General features: G+C 35.8%; 1 protein-coding gene across 1 annotated transcript in view; it reads right to left on the reverse strand.

The window, feature by feature from the left end:
- The window catches only part of ULK4 (unc-51 like kinase 4), a gene marked incomplete at its 3' end in the record, with an annotated part of 257,242 nt that overhangs the window by 165,961 nt on the left and 63,966 nt on the right, over positions 1-27,315 (reverse strand). The window contains exons 19-22 of the mRNA XM_081996301.1: positions 23,972-24,133; positions 16,868-17,050; positions 10,620-10,747; positions 3,441-3,574 (exon numbers count right to left, since the gene is read on the reverse strand). Coding sequence (XP_081852427.1) covers positions 3,441-3,574; positions 10,620-10,747; positions 16,868-17,050; positions 23,972-24,133 — 607 coding nt within the window. The remainder of the gene's footprint in view (positions 1-3,440; positions 3,575-10,619; positions 10,748-16,867; positions 17,051-23,971; positions 24,134-27,315) is intronic.

The following is a 27,315-nucleotide window of genomic DNA, read 5'->3' on the forward strand; positions in this document are numbered from 1 at the left end:
GCCAAGTCCCGCTAAACCATGTCCTTAAGCGCCACGTCTACACATCTTTTAAATACCTCCAGGGATGTTGACTCAACCACTTGCCTGGGCAGCCTCTTCCAAAAAAATCAAAGAACATGATGCTGAACTTGTGGCACATTAACTATTGTCTCAGAAAAGCAAGAACCCTTCTGCATGGGATAAAGAACAGAAGCAGGTGGAGAAAAGTCATGGCTCAAATGCAAAGAAGGAAAATTCTGTCCCTACAGCCTGAAAATATTAAAATCCAAACCATGTCTCGAAAGAACACTTACTGTATTTTTTCCCTAATGAGAGCACTGCATAAAATTGTAAAAGGGAAAACACAGGGGCATTAATAAAAGAGGACAGGATTCAGTATTTTATACAATTTTCATGCCAGAAAAGGCCTTTCCTTTCAGAGTAAGTCATAGAGTTCATTCATGTTGAATAATACGCATGCTTTTCTGCTGCTCCCATGGAGTTCAATTTTCAATGTAAGTAGAAATGACAGAGCCTGGCACTGAAGTAGGTTGTAAAAATACCTAGACGTCAAGATTTGACTCATTCTAGAATGTGCTACTCAAGAAAAATAGTGTGTTGCCTAAAGTTCTCCAAAAACATAAACCAAAATACTGTTTCTTCATCAACACATTTTTTTTTTTAATGACTTGCAATACTGTAATTTAACAAGACCTTTCTGTGGTTAACAACAGATAATTTAATGAATAATCTACTCTCTTTCTAAGTTTTTAGGACTATATAATCATATTTGCCAATTTTGCTGTTGATAGATAGATATGGTTACTTCAATTTTTAGCATGATCTAAGCAATTTATATCTACTTCCTAGAAATACGTTAAATATCGTAAATGCAGAAATAAAATTACTTTCTTACCTAAAACAACAGAAAACTTTTAAAATTATCCATGAGAGTAACAATTTCTTTCATTTGTGTTAATGTTAAGGCAAATTTCTACAACTGGTTACTCTATTTGGTTTATAGCTACATCTGGTGGAAGAAGATGGGATCAGTAAGGAACTTAAATAAATGCATATTAAAAAAGCCAGCTAGGATTAACTCCAAATCAACAATTAAACTGCTTTTAACTGTTCCACTTCACAAATCTGATCGTTTTTCTTAGGAGCCCATAGCTTTTACCTTCTCAAGCAGAACATGTTCCTTCATCATACTCACAGCAATAAAAAGAAAAAGCCTTCTGACAAATGTGGACAGATAGCTTAATCTTAATAAAAACAATCAACACACAAATCTAGTTAGGAAAGGAAAACAAAGTGTAAAAATTATGCTTGATATACCAGTTGTCCAAACAAAACACTGAAATTTTACATCAGTAGCAAAAAACCCCAGCAGAATACATGTTAAAGCAATTGATTATTAGGTATTATAATGATAGCAACTATAGATTTGATGTATAGCACTTCCACGTTCTGAAGAAATATCAGGGGCCACTGTATTAGTCGCATATAGTATGTACAGACTGTAGGAAGTGAATTTCTGCCTCAAACATTTGTAGTCTGAGACTTCCAAATCCTGAAATATACCCAATATACAAACCTGATATTTAGTTAGAAAAAAGGGATCAGGTATTTGTAGCAAGGCAAAAATTTGCATTGTCATAGGAAGTGAAGTTTCTTTTAAAATAGCAGCATGACATTTAGGTCTACTGACATTTGCAGCGCTATCATTTCATTTTCAATATTCTAGCAATAATGTAGAGAACATGAAAAAAATAGGTATCATCTCATCAGAAAATAATTTTATGAAAAAAAAAAGTTTTATCATTTAACGACAAGGCATACACACTCAGGGTTGGTTTTGCTCCTTTGTCTTCCTCAAGACCTGCAGTATGTCCTTCCTTGTCTTCCTATTTAGCTTTCTTACTCTATTCTGTGGGAGATCTCACTCGCCAGAAGTTTCAATAAGAATTTTAATGATGATTCAGACTGTCCACACCAATCTCATATTTTCTCCTTCCTTCTTACCTCCTTCTTCCTCCCCTCTCCCTCTTTCTTTCCTTCCCCTCATCCTTCCCTTCCTCTTTCTTCATCCCCTCTCCCCCTCATTCCTTTGCTCCACTCAGTTCCTTCCCCTCTCCTCTCTACCCATTCCTCTTTCCTTTCTTTCCTTCCTACCCCCTCTCATCCCTTCCTCTCTTTCCCATCCTCCCACTTCCCTTCTTCCTTTTTCCCTTTCCTCCCTAACTCCCTTCCTTCCCTTCTTTCATTTCTTCTTTCACTCCCTCCTAATTAATTTCTTCAAATAAAAACCTGACCTCTCCTCATATGACATGTAGTACAGCTTTTTCCAAGAAACACAATCACACTGTTCTTACTCATCTAGGGTAATTTCTGTGACATTTCTTTTATTCAATATCAACCTTACGTTCAAAAATCACCAACAGATGCTCCTTAATTTTTCAAGATTTTATCTATTACTTTTGTATAAATGGCCAAAATTCTCATCCTGTTTCATCACCTTCTCTTGACTGACTCCCCAGACTCTCAAACTAATTTCTTCCTACTCCAGTTTCTGCTCTAGTTGTCAAATGAGTCCAGATTTTGTCCTGCAATTTGCAGGTTTTGCCCTGTTTGCACACAAGGCCTTTCACTGTTCCGTCTGCAAGTCCCCTCTTCCCCAGTTCCTCATCCCACTATGACACATTTGAGCATATTCAGTGATGACAGGACTTTAGCTGCTAAACCCAAGCAAATTTCTGTTTGAACATACACGAACAGCACAAACTTCCAAGTAGCTTTTTATCATTCCAAAGGCTCAAATACTAGTGAAATTTGAGCTGATATTCACAAAATTGTCGAGATGCATATCTTTGGCACAAAAACAACTTTCTTGAAACGAAGTCCTTATTCCTAAGTGTAAGGGATGGGCTGAGGTAGCACTGATGCTCTCTCAGAGAAAAATCTTTCCATCTTTTCTTACGCATGAGCAAAGCAGTTCCAGACATCTAGAACAACTGAAGTACCTAGGTTGAAGTTTTCCAGAAAAATTGCCCAAAGCAGATACTCAACATAGAAGTTTCAGTGAAAGTGATTAACACATACTCATGGATATGCCCCATTGCATCTCTCCTAGCTCTGTGCTTTATGAGGCAAATTTGCTCTTAGGTTTTTCCATGTTTGGAACATCCTTAGAACGCTGATAAACTTGTTGAACATTTGGGCCTCATGCCTGACTGAGTTGATGGGGCTTACCATTCAACAAATACAAAGAATTAATATAGTACATCATGCATTCCAAAACAAAATATCTGAGCATAACTAAAAAACTTCATGAAGCTGATATCATGCAAAGTTATTGAAATCAGACGATACAGTCTTTCCACCTGTATATGTAAGGAGATATTTGTTTCTCGAGGGAGTATGCAAAGGCAAGATTTGTTCAGTTAACGAACTGAATTTACCTAGAATCCTGGGCAGCTCCCGCACAATGTGATAGATGAGAAGATCCAGGCATTTTGACAGGTATTCACTGCCACCTTGCTGCTCTTTTCCTGGTGTGGTCTTTCTGCTGTCTCTTTCAATATACATCACGAGTCTACATTTAAGCAAGTGCAAAACATTATATCTCATAACAAAAAAATGATACTATATCTCAAAAATACTACTGAACCAGACATTTCTAGTATCAGTGGTTACAATCAAGATGATACATTAGTTTTGGCTCTGTAATTTTGTTGAAATTTTGGACTTTCCTTTCAAATAAATCCATTTTTAAAATAACACAAATGACTGTCAATGAACAAGAGGAAAGAAACCCTTAAGCTACTATAAATAAGTGCAACTTCATTAGTTTAAATTAATATATGATGCTAACATAAGGAGTGAACCCCTCTGCAGACTTAGAGTGAGACTAATTCTAAAAACCACTTTATTTTGAAATATATGAACTATATGCACAATATAAGTAACAAAGACATTCACTTTCAACATGTAAGAATTCCAAAAGCAAGAATAATTTAAATCAATGTAATAAGAGATCAATCTTTCAGTCAACAAAAATCATACTACATAAATCATACTACAGCCAATCAAAATGTTAGCACTAGTTAGAATGGCCATATTGAAAGAGATAAAAGTCCAAACTAGCCTTACATCTGTTCTCTAGAAATCTGGTGTTCAAGATTTCTAAAGACAAACTCAATGCTTACATTCTAACTGATAAGTGCTGTGTAGCTATGCCATTCTGCAGAATTACATTTCTCATAGTAAACTATGGTAACTGATTTGTTAGACATTGGCTAACTTACAAGAGATCGCTTTAATAATACACCTGTAACAGAACGCTTCAGGCAATATTTTAAAACAGTCATTTGAATAGACAGAAGGGCCAGACTTCCCTTTAGGGGCATAATATTGACATCTTTGTTTCACATTCAAACTCCCAGGGAGTCCTGTGCAAAGAACCACCAGTCACTGGTGACTGAAATCCATACTCTGGATTTATGAATATACTTCAGTATTTTTTTTTTTTAAATACCCTTCTTACGATCACCGCTTTTTTACAGAGGTATGAAAATAACTTATTTAAAATCCCTCAGGTGTGCACAACAGAACTGCAGGACTCACAAACACAAAATTTTATCCTAGGAGGTGTGTATTTCCATCAAAAAGCTGATTTACTCAATGAAATAAAAACTACCTAAGAATGCATTTTGCAGGATTAGGCCTCTAAACAAAGCATGATTGTTCTGGAATACAACAACTCACCTTATACTTCCTGAACTGTGCTATAGAGACAAAGACAGAGATAAATCAAAAGACCCATTCGGTAACTACCTTTCAGTTCTGCAGTTGCCCAGATGCAACACATTCAGCTGTACTTCCCACAGAATATAGGGATTTCTTTTATTTTTCTTGGAATCTCTGGAAATTGTATTAAATTACATGGAATTTTGATTTGTCTGGTACTTAAAAATTTGACATTACACTTTGAATAGAATTTTCCTTAAACTTCAAAAAAAACTTTTTTAACATAAACCTGAATGTTTTAAATTAAAAAGGTATAAAGTCTTCTAGCCTTTCCAAATCACCAAGTAATTTTTATTCAAAAACTGTTTAACTTGGAACAAAAATATACCAAAAAAATCAGACTTTGTATGGATTTTTTTCTTTAAGAAAACGCTTCCATGATTTAAAAATGATCTGATTCTATATGGAAATATGTTTAGATCTGTTTAAATTTTTCTTAAAATAGGCTGAATAGACTTCAACATGAGTGGTCTTACTGCTGAGGGAGGTAGAGAGGAAGGGGGGTAATTTTTTAAAAGCATGTTCTATTAGTTAATCACATTTGAGAAGCATATAAAGTATGTTCATTTATTCTGAAATAGGAAAGATACAAAGTTTACATGAACTAACGAGTGTTCTCTTTTTGTGTTGTCCTTCCAATCACAAAATTGTCTTTCACATAAAGATTTTCTAAAAATATGCACAACTATTTTTTCCCTGATAGTAGTGTTCAACTAAACATTGTCTCAAGAAAATTGCACAGATCCATGTATAGGCAGGAAGGCATTAGTATTTCTATTTTCCTTCGACAAATCCCTCAGTCATATATAGAACAATTCATGCATTCAACAAGCATGAAAAAAATATGTAGATGTTAGTATAGATAAGTTAAATATGATGAGGAATAAACCACTGTCTATGAAGGCAGGTTTGATTAAAAAAAAATTTCTTCAAGTATCTATATCTCATGATATGGTCATCAGTGAGCTTTTACACAAAAAAGCAAAACAACCCAAGTTTTCTGAGAAAAGACATGAAGAGTGCAGCAAAAACAGGAGAACTGCAGCAAGTTAACAGTCCTGACTAACAGGAATAGGACTGAGGTCTACTACGTAAAAACAATAAAAACTATTCACTTATAAAGATGATCAACATGAAAAAGAGAAGGTTTAGTCAAAATTCAGAAGACTGAAGCAGAGACAAAAGGAAAGAGACTACACTGTTTTCTGTGTTTAACCTGTAGAACTGAAATTTCAATGAGAAAACAAGAATTTTTGAGTGTTAGAAACAGCTAAAAATTAGTACAGCTGGCAAAGGGAGGTCATGGAATACCCACCAAATTCCATCAATTGTTAAAAAAATATTTCTCAAGCATAACAGACCTTGACCTAGAACAGAAGGGTAAATTCTGCAACCTCTCAAGGTCTCTTTAAGCACTGTTTTCTAAAATTCATTCATCCCCTTCTATCAGTACATTTAGACCTAACATCCTTAATGCCAGCTTTAGATACCAGTAAGGTTTATCTACAACTTTACCAGCATCTCAACAGGGGGAAAAATGCATGTGGCCACCAGATAACTGAACCTAAAAGCAGGAGGTCTCTCACTAGCGGTCTTCTCCTTGCTTCTCCCCTCAGTTCACTATGTTCACAGAGAATGACAGACCTCCAAGAAAGAAAAGAATGTCTTGCATGCTTGGAGGACATATACAGTCCATTTACCCTGACAATTCAAGGACCCATTTTTAGTCATAATCTGCTAACAGAAAAGGATGAACATTTTAAAAGAATTAATATAGATATATTGTTTATTTTGCAGAGATGCAACACTGGATGGCAGATCACGTTAGTAAGAAGAGTCAATCACTATCTCCCTTCTACACTTTTTTTTTGATACCAGCTTGCTGCTTTTTTTTCCTGAAATCACTGATTGTAATTGTTGCACCCTGCCTTCCATTTCCATGCTTTCCCATTTGATTGAGCACCAAAGTTTTCTGTTAGCTTTTTCACTATTTTTCTGGGCTAACCATAGACAGAAAAAGGCCAACAGGCTATGCTAGATGTGTGATTGTAATAAGTCTCCAAGTAAAGCTTTTTGTTCGAGGGCATATACAAGATCTGATAATTAAAAAAAAAAAAAAAAAGGGAGGTGGAGACAGCTAACAGAGAAAGACTTTGCTAAAAAGTTATGCTTTTGTGCAGAGTTAGGCTTTTGCAGACTGTGAAAGGCTGTTAGGAATAATACTACCATACCTCTCCACAAGTGTCCATCTCTGCAAATAGTAGAAAAAGAGGTTTAAATAAATTCTTTAGGGAGGAAGCTCAATCTCCAGGGCAGTCTCCATTCATCTAGGAAATTTGCTGAAACCATTTAGATCCGGAATAAACAATTCAGTGAGACTAACTGGAAATTACTACTAGTTCAGAAAAGAGTGAAATTATAAGTCTTAATAAAACTTCAGATTGTATCCCTCCTCTCATTAACAGGTAGCCTGCCTTTGCAAATCATGGCGAAAACAAGGAGACTAGAAAACTCTGGGTGATTAGCAAAAGAATTTAATTTGCATATTGTAAGCAAACAAGTACTACTTCAGCCTAAAAGGTCTCGTGTCTTCTCTAGCTCTATCACTGGCTAAGAAATATGGAAGACGAAAAGGTATGTAAGGGACCACCACGAAAGAGGTAGAAAAAAGGACAACAGGTGAATTGTATCAAAGTTGTGTGAGAAAAAATTCACTTCAAAATTACTTTTGATATTAGGTATACATGTTTTTCATTCACAGATCTCAAAATCTCGAAGTAGTCTGGAAAGTCCTAGTGGAATTTCCTTGGTGACATCCCTTGTCAGGCTCTTGAATTACACACTCTCACCACAAATAATTTCATAATTTAAAAACACGCTACAACAGATTCAGAGAATTTGGGTTGGTTTTGATTGGGTTTTGTTTGTTTTGTTTTTTTTAAACACAAAAATATCTGCAAAGGTATGTATAATTTTGATTGTTAAACTAAACAAAAGCTTTTTCTAATGACAAACTGAACAACATTTAACTTGAAGCTGTAGAGATATATGCAGTGTTACCATGAAACAGTTATTCCTGACTGTTTTATCACCTGCATAATATCCTTTAACTGATACACACTGAAAAATTGCCTTATATTATCATAAACAGATTTTATAATCTAAAGCAATATAAATCCTGCTACAGGCATTAGCTGCAACTGCTAAAGATAAACCAGTAAGTAGAAATTACACACATTTTATTACACACTCCTTATATTTCTCAAATCAAACACCCTCATAAAGAGGATTTGAGTATATAAAACATTTTCAATAGTTATCTGACTGATTACTGCTTACTGCACTAGCAATTTTGAATTTATTAGTCTTAATTTTGAAGTAACTGTTCCGTCATAGAACTGTAGACATTTAACTAAAATATACCAATAGGATTTCAACAGTTTAAGTCAAAGAATATCCATTATCTCTACTGGGCTTAATAAAATTCTTCCAGAGTTCAGGATATTACGAAAATAATTGTTTCCACATATATTGGGTCATTTCTCTTCTCTCACCCTACTGTAGCCATCTTACTTTCTGGATGTAAGAGAAAGGTCTTAGTCTAGATGATTTATTCTGTCAGGAGATATACTGTACACTGAAGAACAAATTAAGAAAAACAGTTTATCGATACAATAAAACTGCTATAAGTCTTGCCTATTGTTTTACCTAATATGTTATACTATGTATTGTCCCCTAATCAGCTCTTTCTGGAGCATCACAATACAACAGCAGGATAAAGCCAAAATTCACAATACAAAATAACATCCCAAATTACCAACACATTCTCTTCAGAAAGGCTGCTCATTAGAAAGAATTATAAACAAAGAGATCAAATTGTTCGTAAAAGTTACTGAGTTCTTCTCTTTCACATAATACCTTAGGTATAAATAAACAAATAGTAACTCTTAGTACAGGACTTCTGTCAGACATTTATCCAAACACATAGCTCAGGCCTATGTGCTATAACAAGCGTATGAATAGCAGCAGTCATTAAAAATTTAACCATTCAAAAAGTCACTTACAAGTCTTACTTACAAGAGACATTTTACACTAACCAGAACACATCTCCTGATGAAACATTTCTGGTACTATAAGAAGATGCACATAAAAATGAAACTTGGATTCAGTACTTACATGATCTACAAGAATTGGGACATCTACAGATTTGTATGTGAGTGGATGGGTGTGCAATGGCAGCACCCCACAAGATGTCCTCTCACAATGGCTTCATGGGATAACTCACCTGCTCCTTCCAATCCAGCCCTTTAGCTCCAATGCATATATCTTAATTCTCAAACATCAATATGAGATATAGAGATATATTTGCTGTAAATGTAGTTAGATTTACAGCTACCCACAAGCCTCATCCTTTTTTACTTTGAGCTCCACACCAAGGTATTATTCCAATATGGAAAAAAAAATGGATTTACACTACATTTTGCTGTTCTTCATAATGATCAGTAGAAGATATAAATCTCAAATAAAATTTCTTCCATCTAACTTCTCCAATCACCCCCAAAACATGGTGACAATTTACATTCTAACAGAGTCTAGTATTTCCTCTTGTCTGGTATGGGAATATTTTTGTGCCATCAGAAGACACAAAAATTTAAATAACTCTTCCACTGTGAGTCAAATATAATTTTAGAGAAGTCATTTCTTGCCAAATATTTTAAAACGTAGAAACAAATAAAATATTTCACGTAAAAGTCACAGAAATTAAGTAGTCATTATATAAATCACTCCAACAACACATATAGCCAAGAAATATTATTTTACCTTGAGGATGTCTATACTGAAAAGACTATGGATTATACCGCATCCCAAAACGAGTGTCCTGGTTTCAGCTGGGATGGAGTCAATTTTCTTCATAGAAGCTAGTGTGAGGCTATGTTTTGGATTTGGGATGAAAAAATGTTCATAATGTGCTGATGTTTTGAGTTGTTGCTACGCAGTCAAGGACAGTCCAGCTTCTCATGCTGGCCTGCTAGCAAAAAGGCTGGGGGTGCCCGGGAAACTGGGAGGGGACACAGCCAGGACAGCTGACCCAGACTGGCCAAAGAGATATTCCATATCATATGATGTCATGCTCAGTATATAAAGTTAGGACAAAGAAGAAGGAAGGGGTGCAGGGAAGTTCAGAGTTATGGCGTCTTTCTTCCCAAAAAACCATTACGCGTGATGGAGCCCTGCTTCCCTGGAGATGGCTGAACACCTGCCTGCCCATGGGGAGTAGGGAATGAATTCCTTGTTTTGCTTTGCTTGCATGCGTGGCTTTTGCTTTACCTATTAAACTGTCTTCATCTCAAACCATGAGTTTTCTCACTTTTATTCTTCTGATTCTCTCCCCCGTCCCACCGTGGGGGAGTGAGTGAGTGGCTGCGTTGTGCTTAGTTGCTGGCTGGGGCTAAACCACGACACTGAGCAAGGTACATGACAGATCTTTTTATTTTGCTTGCCCCCCATAGCGACAACTCACTGTTGCAGTATTTGTTCTGCGCTACCCAAAGCAAAATCTGCTAATACTCACTGGGACCACAAGTTACTTTAAAAGACGGACTCTCCCTGTGAGATGGTAGTTTCCCCTTGTGAGTAATCATCACCTGATAACCCCAGGCAAAAGAAAACACTCTTTTCTTGATAGTGTCATGATTAAAAGGATTCACATTAGACAGAGAATAGTTCACTCCTAAAACACTGGCTCAGAAATACCACACATTTTAAAGTATTTCAGATACAATTTTGAAAATAAGTATTACATCTCTAATTATTTTCCATTATCACCTTACCTTGCTTGACAACTGAGTAGCAACATCTCCCTGTTATTAATTAAAACTTGTAGCAGGACCAAAAAGGCTTTTGCTCGAATAAAAGTTGAAGGACTTTCAAGTAAACGAGTAATTGTAGTCACAAAATCCTTGGTGGAAATAAACATAAATACATTAATATTATTTTATGGAAAGAGGTTACTTGCACTGTATTTTAACACAGTATACATTTAAAATTTGCTCATTTTCCTGTGCATTCTGTATTAGTAAGGTCCTTTTGGAAGGGACCTCTGAAGATCATCTGGTCCAAGCCCCCTGCCAAGGCAGGATCACTCAGGGCAGGTTGCACAGGAACGCGTCCAGTCGGGTTTTGAAGGTCTCCAGAGAAGGAGGCTCCACAACCTCTCTGGGCAGCCTGTGCCAGTGCTCCTTCACACTCACAGTAAAGAAGTTTTTCCTCATATTGAGGTGGAACTTCCTGTGCTGCAGTTTATGCCCATTGCCCCTCATCCTGTCACTGGCCACTACTGAAAAGGGACTGGCTCCATCCTCCTGACAGCCACCCTTCAGATATTTATAGACATTGATAAGGTCCCCATTTTCATGTCACTCATAATAATAAAAAAAAAAAAATCCGTAAAACACTACTAAATAAAACCTGCCCAAGACAGACTAGCCCAGTGCAAAACTGCTTTGTACATCTTCTCAAGTTCTCAAGAGCTGCAACAAATAAACACTATCTAATATACTGTGTCTCATAACATGAATAACAGAATTAAGTATTATGAGTTGTAAAATGCATAAGATGAGGATCATTTATACTCTGTCCAAAGAAATGTTGCAACTCCTGAAGAACCAAAGGACAAAAAAGAAAATAAAGACCAAAAAAACCCATATGTAGTATCCTCTACCTCTGAGGAATAAAAATATCTGCTACTGATCTGTAGTCTTCTTCTATGAAGACCAACTGAGATATTAATAAAAATATTAAATTGATTTTATTTTAATAATATTAAAAATAAAAACTTAAAAATGAAAAAATCCATCTTCAAAGATTACCTTGCTGACAGCAGGAATGGTATTTGTGGATAAGCTGTTGATCAGAATGACTTATTCTGAAAACACAAACTACTCTACTTCAAATCTCTCTCAAAAAAACCCCCCACATCCAGAATTAAAAACTGAGCTAGAATTCGCAAACTGAGTCAGTTGGCTCTACCCGAGAATTAGACTGAGCACAAATGGCCTCATCAACAGAAACCACCTTCAAACATTTGAGCTGGATTCTCAAGGGAATGACACTACAGAATGAAGAGGTGCCTAGTGCACGGCTGCATGCTGTGTACACAGTCTAAAATTCTGCTGTGTGACGCACATTTAATATACAAAGTATTATTCAATTTCCCTCTTTAGCTGACAGAATAACTGAAAGGCAACTTCATTGTCATAAAACTGAAAATCAACACTGAATGTAATTTATTAGAGACACTCTTTACAACAATTAATTTTACCTCTTTACAACAATTAATTTTACCTCTTTACAACAATTAATTTTACCTCTTTACAGAGACTGGAAAAAGAAAAGAGTGTAAGAGTTGGCCAACAAACCATCAGATTTTACTCTGATACCATTTTAACATTGTCTTCAAAACCAGTGAGCATAGACAGTAACTACAGAAATCCCAGAAAAACAAACTGTTATTAATTATTCTAGAACTGCTTTGTTATACTGCTGTAATTTACTTCATAAACAGAAGATGTGGTTAATAAGCATAAACTGTGTAATTTTAGTGCTTTAAACACTTCAACAGCTCATGCAGCATGACTTGTAGCTCCTCCAGAATGAACCTGCAGCAGTAAAGTTCTTAAATTACTATCTATTAAAAGCAAAGGTTGAAATTTTAATAAAGGTGGGGGGTTGTGGGGGTTTAGGGTTTTTTATTAATTACTCAAAACAACCAGAATCTTTTTAAGAAACCCTGTAAAGCCTCAGACTTAGTGCAAGAGTATATATAATGCAACACTGCCTGCTAACACAAATGGACTTGATAGACCAGGCACAGAGACACTGTCACAAAGACACAGGCAACTACAAGCCAACACATATCTGACTATTTTTAGTTCTCATGCTCTGGAAAGCAAGAATATTTCAGTGTCATATTTGGGGATTATCATTTAACACTGTCAATTATAATCAGTTGCATCAGACTTATCTGGGAATGTTCTAATAATCTGTCTTAAGAAATAAATGTGACATTTTGGAAGTTGCTTTTCTGTCTGGTCTGAGGACTGGAAAACAGCAACAGTTTATCTAAAGATAATCTGAAGCACATCTTTGCTGTCCTGCAGAACTCAATATATCAGAAAGCAAAAAATTGCTGAAATACTGTCTAATACATTAATTATTAATTGTTTCATTGTTATATTGTACTTTCCTTCCCTGCAACTGTTTGATGTATCCATGGAGACTCTTCAGGGCAAGGACACTTTTCATTGCAAGTGAATGCACTGCTGAGTGTGACAAGATCATGATTTTATACTGGATACTCTTAGTAATACTGCAAAGCAAGTTTAAAACAAATCTTAAAAAGCCATAATGTTTTTTATTTGGCTACACAAGAGGAGAACAGTTAGACCACTATTTCACTATACAAGAACTGGAGTTGCTATAGCAATAATTTGTTATATTGTTGTGTACTTTCATATTTCCTTTCTATGCATTGCAAATGCCTCCATAATATTACAAGTTAAGAGTTTTAAATGTCCTAAACAAAATCTTTGTATCTTTTTGTTAATTCATACTGATACTGACAAAAGCATCAACATTGGAGGTAGCCATCTGTCCACAGTCAGAAAAGACTGAAATATGAGGGCAACATTTATAACACATTTATAATGCCTTTTTCAGTGCCATAATTGGATATGACTGAGATAAAAATAGACTATGGCCAACGGTGCAGGGAAGCGAAAAAACAATGCAATTGTGACAATGTATTGCTGTAACTATGGCTGTGGGTTTGGTATGGAAACAAATATCGAGTTCTGAGATTCTTTCTGGTGACAGAATTTAAAAAAATATAGAAGACAGCAATAAAAAATAATTCAGAGTTAGAAATCCTTTTGCAAAGCCATGTCTGTTAGCTTTCATTATTTCATGTCCTGAAGACCAGTCCAAGAGAGTCTGGAGTAAGAGACACCCTGATCTGGAGGACTCATATTACTGAGTTAGGAGGGTGTGATTTACAGAAGGGGTGACTAGAATCAATCGGTATCCACACCCAAGGATGACCACAAAAACACAGATGGTAGCCAGTTCCTGCCTATTGATTTCAGTAGCGCCTGAAATCTGCTGGCCACATGAGTGGGCCCAACACGCAGGCTGGTGACTTTGCAGCAGAAGTCAATCAATCAGGAGTGGTGGAGTCTGTGCAGAATTACCAAGATGTCACAAAATACAGATTCCACCCAATGAGAAAGTGGAAAACAGAATCACAACCAACCCTTGCAACCGAAGAAAAGAGAAAAAAACACTCACAGATGACTGAGAAAAAAACTAGGAGCACTCTTTTTCTTAAGTTAAAATCTGAATAATTTTACTTATTAGTACTTGAGGAAAAGCAAGCAAAAAACCGCACAAACCACTCCATTATCTGACCTCTGGAAGAACCTAACTGCATTCAAGAAGTTATATGACTGGTTTTCACTCCTTCAAAGGTGAATCTTGACAGCCAGGTTAAAGCAATTAGCAACATTTTTTTATCTACTGCTATACTGTATCAAAGATTTTTGATTTTCAGATCTTTTTCCACAGTTTATTTTAAAAATATAATTTTAGCTTTTTTTGTTTCCAAGACAATAAACTAAAATAGAAAGGCTCTGTATCAGAGAGGGACAAAAAACAGTCCCTTTTAGTTATCGTAGTTCTCTGAAAATTTATACTAGAGTAGATGAGCACAGAACTGTATTTCTCCTTTGTCTTCTGGCTCTTATTTCGTAACTGGTTTTATCGCTGTTCTTGAAGGGAGTAGAAAACAAGGGCAGCCTTAAGCCTTGTAAGCTAAAGGAGTATCCAGATAACATACACAAAGCTAAATTATCTCCATCTTAAATTCGTATCTTTAAGCATCTTTTAATACGTTGGTCTGCAGCTGTATTAAAAAAAATAGTCACAACCTTGTCATCACCTTCTCTATAACACTGAGCTCCTTCTGCCTCTTAAGCTATAGCATACAGGAATTCCACAGAAAGCAAAAAACTTTGTAGGCCAACGCTACCCATTGGTTTTTCTTTTCCCTTCTCTCATTAAGGTGGACTTGTGTGTCATGCTCATGGAATATTCGGAAGTGCATGGATGTGATAGTACCTGAGAGTCCAATTCAGGAGCAGGATTATATTTTCAGATCCTAGTTGAGAAAAATAGAAATCTGTTTTCTGCTTCCTAAATCCTACAATCTAATTTGATCAAAATAGACATTCTATAAGACATAAATTTATCTAAGCTGTAAAGCAGATGAAGTTACCAAATGTGGGCCCATGCAGTAGAGCTAGATTTCCTTTACCAGCATTTCACAATCCAGTTTTTAAAGCACAGTGTTTTTCAGTTACAGCTTTGGGTACTATTCCCTTTTCTGTCATTAGTTTGATATATGCTGTTAAAAGAATATCTATATTTCAATTTTCTAATCTGTAAAATTGAAATACTTGTTCACAAACACCTATGACAATTCATTAATAATTAAGCAGCAATTTTGAACCCACAAAGTTTCAGCTATTACTGTAAAGTATGCCAAAAAAATACTTGATATTTTCCTGTAACTTGCTGAAGAATTTCAGAACTGATTATTTTTATAAAGTCAAAAAATCAGATTAAAATAGTTCATAAGAACTGCAATATCAGAAGGGGAACCCTTTCAGCAACATAAGTTGTATATAAACAAGAAATTCTTCACAGAAAACATCATGCTGTAGCCATAGGCTTGTTACGCACTGCATTCTTTCTCTGAATGTTCAAGTGAATATATTTTGACCATACTTCTCAGACTGTATCACCAACTTGCAGTAATGTACACTATTAGAAAAAAGCTGTGACATTATGGGACAGTTTGCCACCTGCTAGTGCTGCTGTAGTGGAATCTACGGAAATCTTAAGGCCAGCTAGCATGTTTACAAAGAACACGTTGGCAGTTCTGACAAGGCACAGAATTACTTTTAGGAAGAGAATGAGTGATTTCAGGCTGCAGGAAGAGATGAGTGGACAAGAGTAGATTTTTTTTTTATTTAAACACTGTTGTTAAAACAATGTGTATAGAAACCAAACCAGTCTCTCTCAACTAAAGTCTAATAGATTGTTACAGTCAAGATGACCGTCAGGTTACAGCATATGTTACAACAGGCTATCTGATGAAAACACAAGCTAGAGTTCCTATTTCCTTTGTGATTTTTATTCTTTCCAAGCAGAGGGGGATTACTTATCTTTATGAATTGTGCAGACTTACTTCCAAAAAAAATAAACACTATTGCTCTAAACACAGAATAATATGGTGATCAAAAGAGAAAGCATGTAATCATCTTTTCCAAAAGTTGTATCAGGCATAAATCAGACCCAGTAGTTTTATTCAGTGACACTAAAAAGAAAACCATAAGTTATTAAAATGCTGATTTCTGCAAAACATTACACTTACAAATTGGCCTAAGGTCCTTTAAGGAGAGAATAAAGTACAGCTTTAGATTCAATCAGGACACTCATTATTTTCTCTTTTATATGTCTAAGAGAGCTACATCAAATAGTTGTCCACATGCATTCCTTATTGTTTTTCCTTAGGGCCATTATCAGTTATGGTCAGGCTAGAGTTTTTTGAATTGATTGAATTCTAACTGCAGTAGCAATTTATATACCCATTAGTACCAGCTCTTGAAGATCTGTGAGAGAGAATGAAAAACTATACACCTCGTTATTTACATTTTAAGCAAATAAGAATAGAAAATAAACACATATATAAACTCAGTTACATAAACAAGTTATTTTCAAGAAGTAGCAATTTCTGGAGGACATTATTGAGCCTTTAAAATGTTTTCCTCTAATAAGATGTTAAATCTGCATTTCCTAGTTCTGAGAAAATGGAGAGATCTGTTCCTCATTTCCTGCTATTCACACACATAAGTGTCACTCAGTTAAGCATTTTGAAAACACAAAAACAGTACCAGAGTCAACTTTAACTTTCCAGTTGTGAAATTTCATGCTAGTGAATAATATTAATCTGAACTCAAACCTTTTCTTGAATCAGCCTCTGTAGATGAATCCCACATGACAACATTGCTGAAAACATGGTGAGCATGTACTGCTGAATTTTGCATATTCCATTGGCCAAGGAATTTAGTACAGCTGTTAATCCCACTTTTTCAATGACACTCTGGAAAGCATTGGGTGAGTAACGAGTAATTCTGCATAAAGCCTACAAAAATAAAAAAAAATCTTTGCTATTTAATGGGATCATTATCTCAAGAAAAATAATGGAAGATAAAAACAGGTGGTGACTTTTCCAACTGTATAGGAAAATAGAGAATTCATACAGTTTCATTCATACGACAAATATTAGGGGAAAAGGCTACTTATTTTTAGAGATCTGAAATTCTTCTACATGTATTGCTATACACCCCATGCAGCTGAAACTAAATCTTTGGTACAACAATATTAACATCAGAGTAACATTATGCTTTCCCTCTAGAAGACAATAATGATGGAGCAGCATAGTCCATGCCTGAGTCTTTTATCAGCACATTATGTAGGTAGCATCAGATAACACTGCACCAGAAAGGAGCACAGGCAGCAGACAATACAGACATGGCACACACCACAGAAATTCTGGTGACCTATAAAGGCGGGCATCTTTCTACTCTCTCTCTACTTATGGACCATAATCTGAAATCTAGTAGTTGGCTATATAAACTCCATGCAAAACCAGGTTGCAGCTTGCCTCAGTTCAACTATTTTAGATCTAGATACATGTTAAGGAACAGTGTTTAGTATAGTAAACATGCAAACTATCTTCCAAATGGTTGATTTGCAAATATCAGTGATTAAAACAATTCTAACTGAAAATGCAGATACTGACTGTACTCTAGTGAAGTGAGCACAAATATGTTCAGTGTATACTAACTTAGCTATTTCATAACAAACATCACTAAATGAACTCCAGGTTGGATTAATCTCCAAGTCAACACACCTTTTCCTTCTGATACCTCTGAAAATGCAACACGCAAGATACTGTAACTGCCTTTTTCTCTCCAGATAAGAAAATAAGACTCTTTGGACATTTAAAATTTCATTTTCTTTTGCTTGAATGTAGTGTTAAAAGAGGAAAACAGATTATGCTAATATTTTGATTCACGTGAAAATCTGAATTGGTTTTAAAGAGAAACTTTGAAGGCAACTTTCTTTGTGAGAAGTAGATTTTATCACTTCTTTATTCTCTTCAGATCAGCTATATTTAGAAATTGCTGGTTACTTTGTGTGCGTTCAATAGCGAGCTCTCATTTAAGAGACTACAGTCCATTACACCCACAGAAGAATATCATCAGGGAAAAGCTTTCCATGTAACAACCTTACAAACTGCTCAGTTCACCAGTGCCCTTAGAAACATCACTCAACACACACGAACCAAAAAAAAAAAAGGCACAAAAGACAATAAATCAAGAACTTCTAATTTTTAAACAGGCATTGTACTGATGCCGTTCATCTACTCAACTCCTGCTCTTCCTTGTCCTTTCTAGTCCAGTAACCATCTCGATAGCAGCCTTTTATTTTTCTCGCTCCCTCCCTCCCTCCCCGCCCTTTTAAAACACAGGCACCCAATCTCAGTTTTTTTGTACAGCGTGCTCTATTTCCCCCAGGATACAATTCAGCCCTTCACCTCTGCTCTAAGTTCTCAAAATGAGTGGGCAGGAGGTATATGCATTCACTAAACATATCCTCTAGGGTCTTATTACCAGTGAACTGTTAGGACCTAGGGACAGACTGTCAAAGCAACATGGAGCTAACTTGATGTGCTAACGTGGTGTATGCAGACTTGCCTTAGTCTGCTTACAGTCTTAGCTCTTAGTCTTAGCTCTCTGCTATAGACCTCATCAAACAAGGGTGACCATAGCCACAGGCCATCAGATGACTTCCAGGTAAATCTCATAAGACATGGCTGTCTTCTAGGATCATAGTGCAGTTTTGGAGACAGTAGGAAAGCTCCAGCCCACCAACAGCCATGGAGAGAAGCTTTAAACTTCCATTAGCTTGTATATCACAGAGCACTGCTGTATGAATGAAACCAACACTTCAGCAGAAAAGCAGAAGATAAGAGTTTAATGGAGGATAGGAGACAAAATATCCTAAATCACTTCAGTAGATCCAGTATCTGGAAAGAACAGATGGAGACAGGTCAAAAGGTGCTGAAGTAGGGATTGGGAACCTATGATGAGAGTAGAGCTCACATCATCATCTCTCAGCAGCAGTCTTGGAACAGGAAATATATGCCAGTGAGAGGAAGGCATTGGTAGAGCCTCTCCTGGAATAGGCTTCTCCTCAATGTCCTTGCTCTCTGCACAGCCTTAACCAGCAGCTCTTCTCCTAGCAGTTCCAACCCTAGCATCATGATCCTTATTGGTCCCTTCCAACCTGAGATATTCTATGCCCCATCCATTGCCTTCTGGTCTTACATGTCATACGGTGGCTGGGTAATTCCCTTTCAGGATGTACTCCATGACTCTCTCAACTTGGAGAATGAATGCATTAATCTATCTGCAATACCCAAGACTCTGACAGAAACTGTTCAGCACCAATTACTTTAGAAAAAAAAACCCAAACAAAAAACCCAAAGCACCAAAAGACTGTGTTAAGCTTTCCCAAATTAGTTTCCACTTAAGTGGCTTATGTTTTGTTACTCCTCCTCCAACAGAAAAAGCCATCTCTTAGAAACGAAATTAAAACATTATTTAAAAAAAATGTTTAAAAACTTTCAGTATACTGGAAAGAAAATATTCTTCCTGCTGCTGAACTTGTCAGAATGTCACTTTGACATCTTAGAGAATTATTTCTTCTCTGAGTCTAGCAAAATGATTAAAAGATACAGCTTTCCTACAGGCAAAATCTGTGATATTTACCTGAGGCATGTTGGACTCCAAAGTGAGCAAAAATACTGAGAGACAGTCCCCATTTGCCACCTCTGACAGGCAGGACAAGGTAAAGTGTCATTTCTTGACTCCAGAGACTGAAGACAGAGAATCTTCTTGATACATCTTTATTATTGATTGAAATAATCATAAGTAAAATTCCATAGTGCCTTACTGATGATATACTTTTCAGACAGCCTGCTAGCTCTAGGTAAAGACATAACACATGTATTTCTTAGCAGAAATGTGGTTTCACATGTGAATATAGATGTCAGTCAAGAATAAATTCTTCAGGATATATCCAAACAATGCAGGAAAGACTGCATAACAAAATATGATAGGACACTGATGATCTCAATTTATGTGATCATGCAGAATAAAAATGCTTTACTTTAAAAATCAGTATGATACTTAAATCTCTATAAACTTCAGTTGGTAAAAGATCTGCCTGTGCTAGATTTCAATATTGATTAGTTATTTTTTTCTAAAGTTAAGATTATATACCCAAATACCCCAGCAGTATTAATACATAACCGTGATTTTTATCAGGCATTGAGTTATAAATTGATAAAGAAGTTCACCCTCTTGTTCCTTTAGTGTTCCACTACGAAGCAGCAAAAGGATTAGCATACCACCTTAGTGTATCCTACTTTAGAAGGTTATTTGTCCAATTCACTTCATGTGTGGTATAAAACAATTAAAACTCAGTCTTTTGATAAACAACAAAATCTCCAAAACAGGGCAGAAAATCCAGGAGCATGTTCAGACCCAAGCACACTTGTGTGAAATGATCTGTCTGGAAGAAGGAGACGGAATTGGCTACATGGATAGCAATAATTTCCATGAAAACCAGAAAAACAAGAAACACAGCAGTTGGACCAAGGATGTAGAAGAATGAATGTCTCTTACTCCTGCAGTCACTCTCACTGTTGCTTTCACTCAAAGCTCTCCAATATGTTAGTCTGGAGCAAATCCTACCTCCAGCATGACTACAACCTCAGCAACTACTCAAGGGAAAGGTATAAACTGCAGTAAGCGTACTGCCTTCACATGAAAAAAAAAAGTTACTTGGGAACAGTTTTTTATTTTTCTTATATAGTCCTTATGTATATTTATACCGCATATTTGCACAAGACGATGAAGCAATTTTTGCCTCAGCAGAACTCAGTGTGCACACACAACTTGGTCATCTCTTTAAAATGCTGGCCTGGACACTAAAGCATGGACTGCTAAGGAACGTTCACAGAGAAAAGTTAATAGAATGATAAAAATACATCATTCTTACATGAATTAACAACTGCCATTGAAAGGTTGTCCCACAAATCAGGTTAATTTCTCTAGGGAATCCTTGTTAATAGCAGCTATCGTGACTTCCTGAAAAACACTGCTTTGTCCTAACGTATGTCATCTATAAGAGGGCTTCTAGAGTAGTTCTTGAGGACTGATAAGCTTTGACAACTAAGTTTCTGAATTTGCACTATAAGGGGCAGGGGAAGAAAGTCAGGACATAAGAGCTTGGTAAGAACAATATCATTGCATGTCTTACAAGTGTTAACCCAGGAGTGCCAGATGATTCCATTTTGAACTACAGTATAAATATGGTAACTTACCACACGTGCCATTGCATTTAACATCACTGGTTGAGCAAGAAGCCCATAGAGATCAGGTTGCTGTATCACAGCTGCAGTGACAAGACGTGAAGGAACTGAGCAGTTCAAAATCTATGATACTTTCAAACTCCTCACTTGGAAGAGAACACACAAATGCCAGCACTGTTCTACTGAACTAGGGCAATTAAAAAAGCCACATTGACTAGGAAGTAGTGGCAGCTGTCAATGGAGACACACGAAAAAAAAAGGGTGGGTGGTAAGCTAGGCTACAATAAACACTTCAGGTTTTAACTTCCTCTTAAACATTTCTCCTACTTTCCAGGTAAGATGCATGAAGATTTTCTTCTCATCAAATGCTATGGAAAAAAAGGTGACTCCAGTAGTATTTCAGAGAGGCTAGATACCCACAGCATAAATACTATGACAAAGAAAATATTTCTCAGTGGTTCATCTCTGATGAGGCTGCGCATAGGGAAGGACAAACAACAACCCTCTCTTCTCATAGTCACAAGAAACCTCATCTAGGGGCAAAATATGCAAACCATATGGCACTGTTGATACTGATCTCTGAGCCCACTGCTACAAAAAGCCATAATGAGTCTGCGCTGGTGACAAGTGTCTTCTTGAGATTGATAAGTATAACTTCTGCATCTTACTGAGCAGAAAAAAGCTCTTGCCTACCTCAAGCATACTATCTTGTCCAAAAAGAAATTGCCTTTTCAAGAGGGGAAACAAAAACCCCCCCAGCCCACTGACATTTCCTCTGGTGATCTTTCTTAGCTCAGTGTCTGAATGTAGTTCAGAACAGGCATAACTGTCCAACTGGCCCCTACAACAGGAGCAGCTCTGGAAGTCTGAAATCAAAGGAACAGTAAATGCTGAAGCAAAGTTCTCCAAATAGAGAGCAGAGAGACAGGACTTCAGGACAAGTTGAAAGAGATGAAAAAAAACCCAAAAAGCTATGACCTAGTAGCAAACAACTGCCTAGCCTAAAGACTGACAAGAACTGAAAGCACAAGACATGGAACAGACCTTATGGCAAAAGGAGCAGTATGAGAGAGTACTGAGCAGACTTGTTTAAATACTCAATAAGGAAATCATAACTCTAATCTCCAGTCTTTTACCATATGTATAGTCATGATGTAAGCATAAAATGCACAGATCAAATGGGTGAAGCCTCAAAAAGAGCCCTTCTGAAAAAGCAACATAACAGCAAGACTCACAAGCAGGTTTAAGCAATAAATGTTCTGTATAAAGGTTACACATACATTTTAACATTTTTAGAAACTGACAAACCTCTACCCATAAAGTCCTAAGACCAAGTTTTTACAAAGAATTTCTGGTGACACAGAACAAAGACTTCTGTATGTATATTCTACATGTATTTTACTAAATAAGTTTACTGTTCTAAAAGGTCAACACATTTTCCCAGTATTTGAGCAGTTTACTTCCCAGGCAAGAATCTTCCACAAATACACACTGAGGTAAGTGTTAAATACATACATATATTTGTAAAAATCATAAATGTATTCTACCCTTTACCTCTTCAGACATACTTCAGATATATTTTTAATTCTCTCTCATTACCTCAATGCTAGATGTGTCTAAGTGCATACTGGTGCAGCAGCAGCATTACTATTTTCCATCCAGGAAGCCAACAGAAAACTCATTAGTGAGCCTGAGCTCTACTCAGCAAATCAGCATCCAGTTATCACATTTCATTTAAAACAAGTCAACTTACACTTCATTTCTAAAATATTATCTGTGTTGGTGGGTAAGGCTTTTGTTTTGTCAACAAGAAAGATGGTTAAACTCACAGCCCTGCTAAGTATTTTTGACCTCAAATCTTTTTGTTCCAACATTTTGTTTGCATGTCATAGCTCTGTTTGTCTTATTATCATCCATTATTAACTTAAAAATTCAAAGCAAAGACTAGCCCTGACAATTTTACAGAGAGTAATATCATGATTTCAAGTATGTCTTCTAAGCAGGTCTGTGATAAAAAGAATAAACACTTTTAATGTAAAACATCATACAAAAAAGAAATTTCCGTTTTGCAAGAATTCAGTTGATTCCTTGAAGGATTAAGCTTTCAAATATGATTCATGATCACCAGCATAAGAAAACATATGGTCAAGAAAATGATAACTCGCAAGGGCTTTTCTTATGTTTGTTTTCAACATGGGTCAATATATCAGATTTCAAGTACAAGTTATATCAGTGAATGTAGAACAACATAAATGAGGGCAGAGCACTCCCCATAAAATACTACCATAAAGAGCAATAAAAATATGATAGCAAAATGCTGCAAGCCAACTAGCATTTACACATCTCCCTGAACTGGCTTTTAGGCATTTTAAGTGGATTATATTGGTCTATTCTTACACTGACTAACAGCTAGGAAAACATATTCAAACAACATAAGCACTGGACTGCAATATGTGCCCTTTTTAATTTTAGAAAAATTGTAAATATATTTTAATGTAATATGAAATATAAGTACACATGCACACAGAAAACATGCTCAAAAAAGTCCCAGTTTCAATACAAAATACTTTTCAAAATAAAACCCAAAACATTTCTGTATCACAAAAGAAAATTTCTTACCGACACAGCAGTTATCTTCAAAGAATCTACTGTAGAATGTGTGAAAAGGTACCACAAGACAGGTCCGATTTCTCCTGTAATAAATCCTTGTGCATGGCAAGAGAGAGTAGTACAAACATTTTCAATGATCTTTGCTGCCAAATGGTTCACTACCCGGTCTTCCTGTGGGAAGAAGAGGAAAGGAAAATTCATACTCAAATGTTTCTAATGTTTCTGATTTTTTTTTAAACTACTGCCTATGTCCATGTTTTATTCAATATACATTATCTTAGTGTGGTTTCTTAATTTTACTTAATAACTGGCAAAGTCATTTCAGAGGGAATCTCAACGTGTGAAAAAGTTATGTTTAAAGATCCTACTTCCTCCCACTTTCTCTTCTACCACAAAGACAATTGAATACAAGTATAATTTAATGCAATACAAGCATAATTTAATACAAAATCTTTCAGCTCCAAATGATCACCCCAAATTAAATGTAGTCAGTAAAAAGTGAAGGGTTGTGTTATGTTAGAGGTTTTCCATAATCAGTGCTTTATGAATGCATGCCTGTGTATCAAAATTCACCCTACAACAGGCTCTGAATACCATGATTATGAGATACACAGTTACATTAGGAAAAATAAAATTAATTAAATTAAGCCTTCTTTATTCAAAAGAACCAATAACCCCTTGGGATAAAGAAAGAGCCTTCTTGCAAGTCATGTTATTCTAGAACTCCCTTCTCTTCCTTTTCTGAAACGGGCAATCCTGACCAACGTCTAAGATAAATCATTGGGTCCCGTTTACTACAGCAATTCCTAAATTTCTGTAAGGAATTCTGAATGCTTTGTGCCTTTTTTAATACTTATCAAATAACGTCATCTGCAAAATCATTTGTGAAAAGCCACTGTTCATGTAGCTTTAATATATACATAATATTCATACTATTACATCTCCCTGGAATAAAACACATCACGTCAGAAAAATGACAAGCCATCAGCACATCATGAACATCACTTGGCAGCAGTTCTTTCTCAAGAAAACTGCTACTGAGTCCAATGGAAGCTTAACTTAATACAGATCACTTAAAAGCAGAGTCTCTACTTTCTCTCTCTCTCTTCCCCACCCCTTTACTCTTTTTTTTTTTTTTTAACCTCTTCTTTCACTTAAAAGCAGAGTCTTTACCTTAACAGAACAGGAAAATTCATTGCTGGTGTTTTTTTGCTGTGCATTGTCTCACCTTATCTTAAGCTTTAACTATGCATAAGTGAAGTCTTTCAACAATGTCTTAAATGGCATTCTTGAGTTCAGCAAGAGTGAATTTTAATGTAAGAAGGACAACCAATTTCATTTGTCAAGTCTACCTCATAGCCTGGCTTCACAAATAATTCATCATAATATCTAACCGATTTCATTCTTAAACAAATCTACACATTATCCTACTAACCTTTGGATTTCTGACATTTATCTTCACGATCGGAACCACCAACAACTGTGAGCAATGATAATGAAACCTTTCAGAAAGCAGAACAAAAGCCTTCCAGAAAGGGAGAACTTCTACTTCATTAAATTATATTTAATATCCACTCTTCCTTCTACTGACATACGTATTATGAAATATAGACACTGATGTAGAAATATGTGGAAACTCTAGTATAATGCTGTTAAAAAATGAAGCTGTATTCATAATCTTAATAGTAATCCTTCCTGTTCTCCCAAAGAACTAAAGCTCTACTCAAAATACTTAAAAGAAATACCAAAGCCAATTCCTACCTAAACTAGTTACACTCTTCTATAAAACTGTACTGATTTCTGTGGTCTTCCTTCTGATTTACAGCCATGAAACCAGAGAGGATTTAGGCTTCTCTGTTTTTACAGTTTTTATTGCTGCAATATATTGTATCATTTTATTAAAGACCTAAATACACAAATACACATTAACCAAAATGAAGTTTCTCAAAGTTTTTTATAAATAATGGGGTTTTTTAAATTCTTTTCTGTGAATTATACTTCTGAATTTCAATTTGGGTTTGTTTCTGTTTTGTACAATTCAAGTAAAAATACATGGATTTATCAAACTAACTAGATGCATTTAAAATCAAATCCATAATTGAAATGTTAATAGTCAAGTTAAACCTCTTTTATATACAAAGTGATTACTAGGCTTGCCAATTGGAGCTCCGCTGCTACTTTAAGGAAGTGGCAACACTTAATAAATAGCCTATATATAATCCCAGTCATAAATCATAATCAAAGCATTATACAGTGGATAATAATTATTATGAATGTCAAAAATTTTCCAGATGCAATTATAGCTTTTCCTAGCAAAATTTTGTCCTGAAGATGTGCTTTATTTCCTTTCAGCCATCGCTTAGATGAATTATGCCCTGTGCCAGATAGACCTGCTACTTTGGCTAGAAAAAAAAGTCACGTATCGTCACAGTGCTCAATGAGGCTGTCAGAGTAATTCCATTGGCTGGCACCTGAGACAGTCTATCTCGGCTCCTCTGGGATCTATTCCTGAGCACTGTCTAAGCAACAAGACTTGTACCATTTTCTGCTTAATTAGCTCTCTAGAAGGAAGCCTGACCTAAACTAATATGTGGCTTCTTAACTAAAGGAGTCATCCTGTCATGTTACCGGCACATAAGCAATGCTAGTGAACAGAAAAGAATCTTCAAGATATGAGTAAAGCAGTTCCATATAATAGTTAACCTCTGTCAATATAATGAACTGCATCAAATCTAAGTCTATGAATAGAACTGTATCAAATAGAAGCACAGTCTACTTTCACTGGGTTTACATTTCAACTAGTTTTATAACATGCATGTAAACATAAAGCTCCTGATTTTCAGTCATGTTGAACATTAACTGGAAACAGATACATCTGCAAAAGTCACGGATGTTTAGTGAAAATGAGCCCTGAGTGAGCAAGCAAATACCAAAAGGGTAAATAGATGTAAACTGCTAGAAAAGAACTTCTTTTAATCAAGTCTTTCTATTTCAATTGGTGGAGGCAGGGAGAATGCAAATCCAAGTCATCAAAGAATCTACCTTCATTTTTGGAAATAACTGAATGTACTGGATTTTTTTATTCATTGTTAAAAACTGAACATTGCACCACAACTTTTGGAGACACTGAAGATACAGTCACTATAGTAATCAACATACTACCTAAAAATAGCACCATTTCATTTAAAGGTTAAGAGAAAATATTTTATGATCTTTTTATATTATACTCTGTGTAGATACATACACTTGAGTAAAAGCATAATACTGATAAAGAAACACTGGAAAAGCTGAAAGATTCAGGAAGTAACATTGTATTCCATCATTATTCTAAATCAATTTCCATACACTTCTTC

Source organism: Phaethon aethereus, assembly GCF_964289735.1.
Source record: "Phaethon aethereus genome assembly, chromosome: 2".
NCBI lineage: Eukaryota > Metazoa > Chordata > Aves > Phaethontiformes > Phaethontidae > Phaethon > Phaethon aethereus.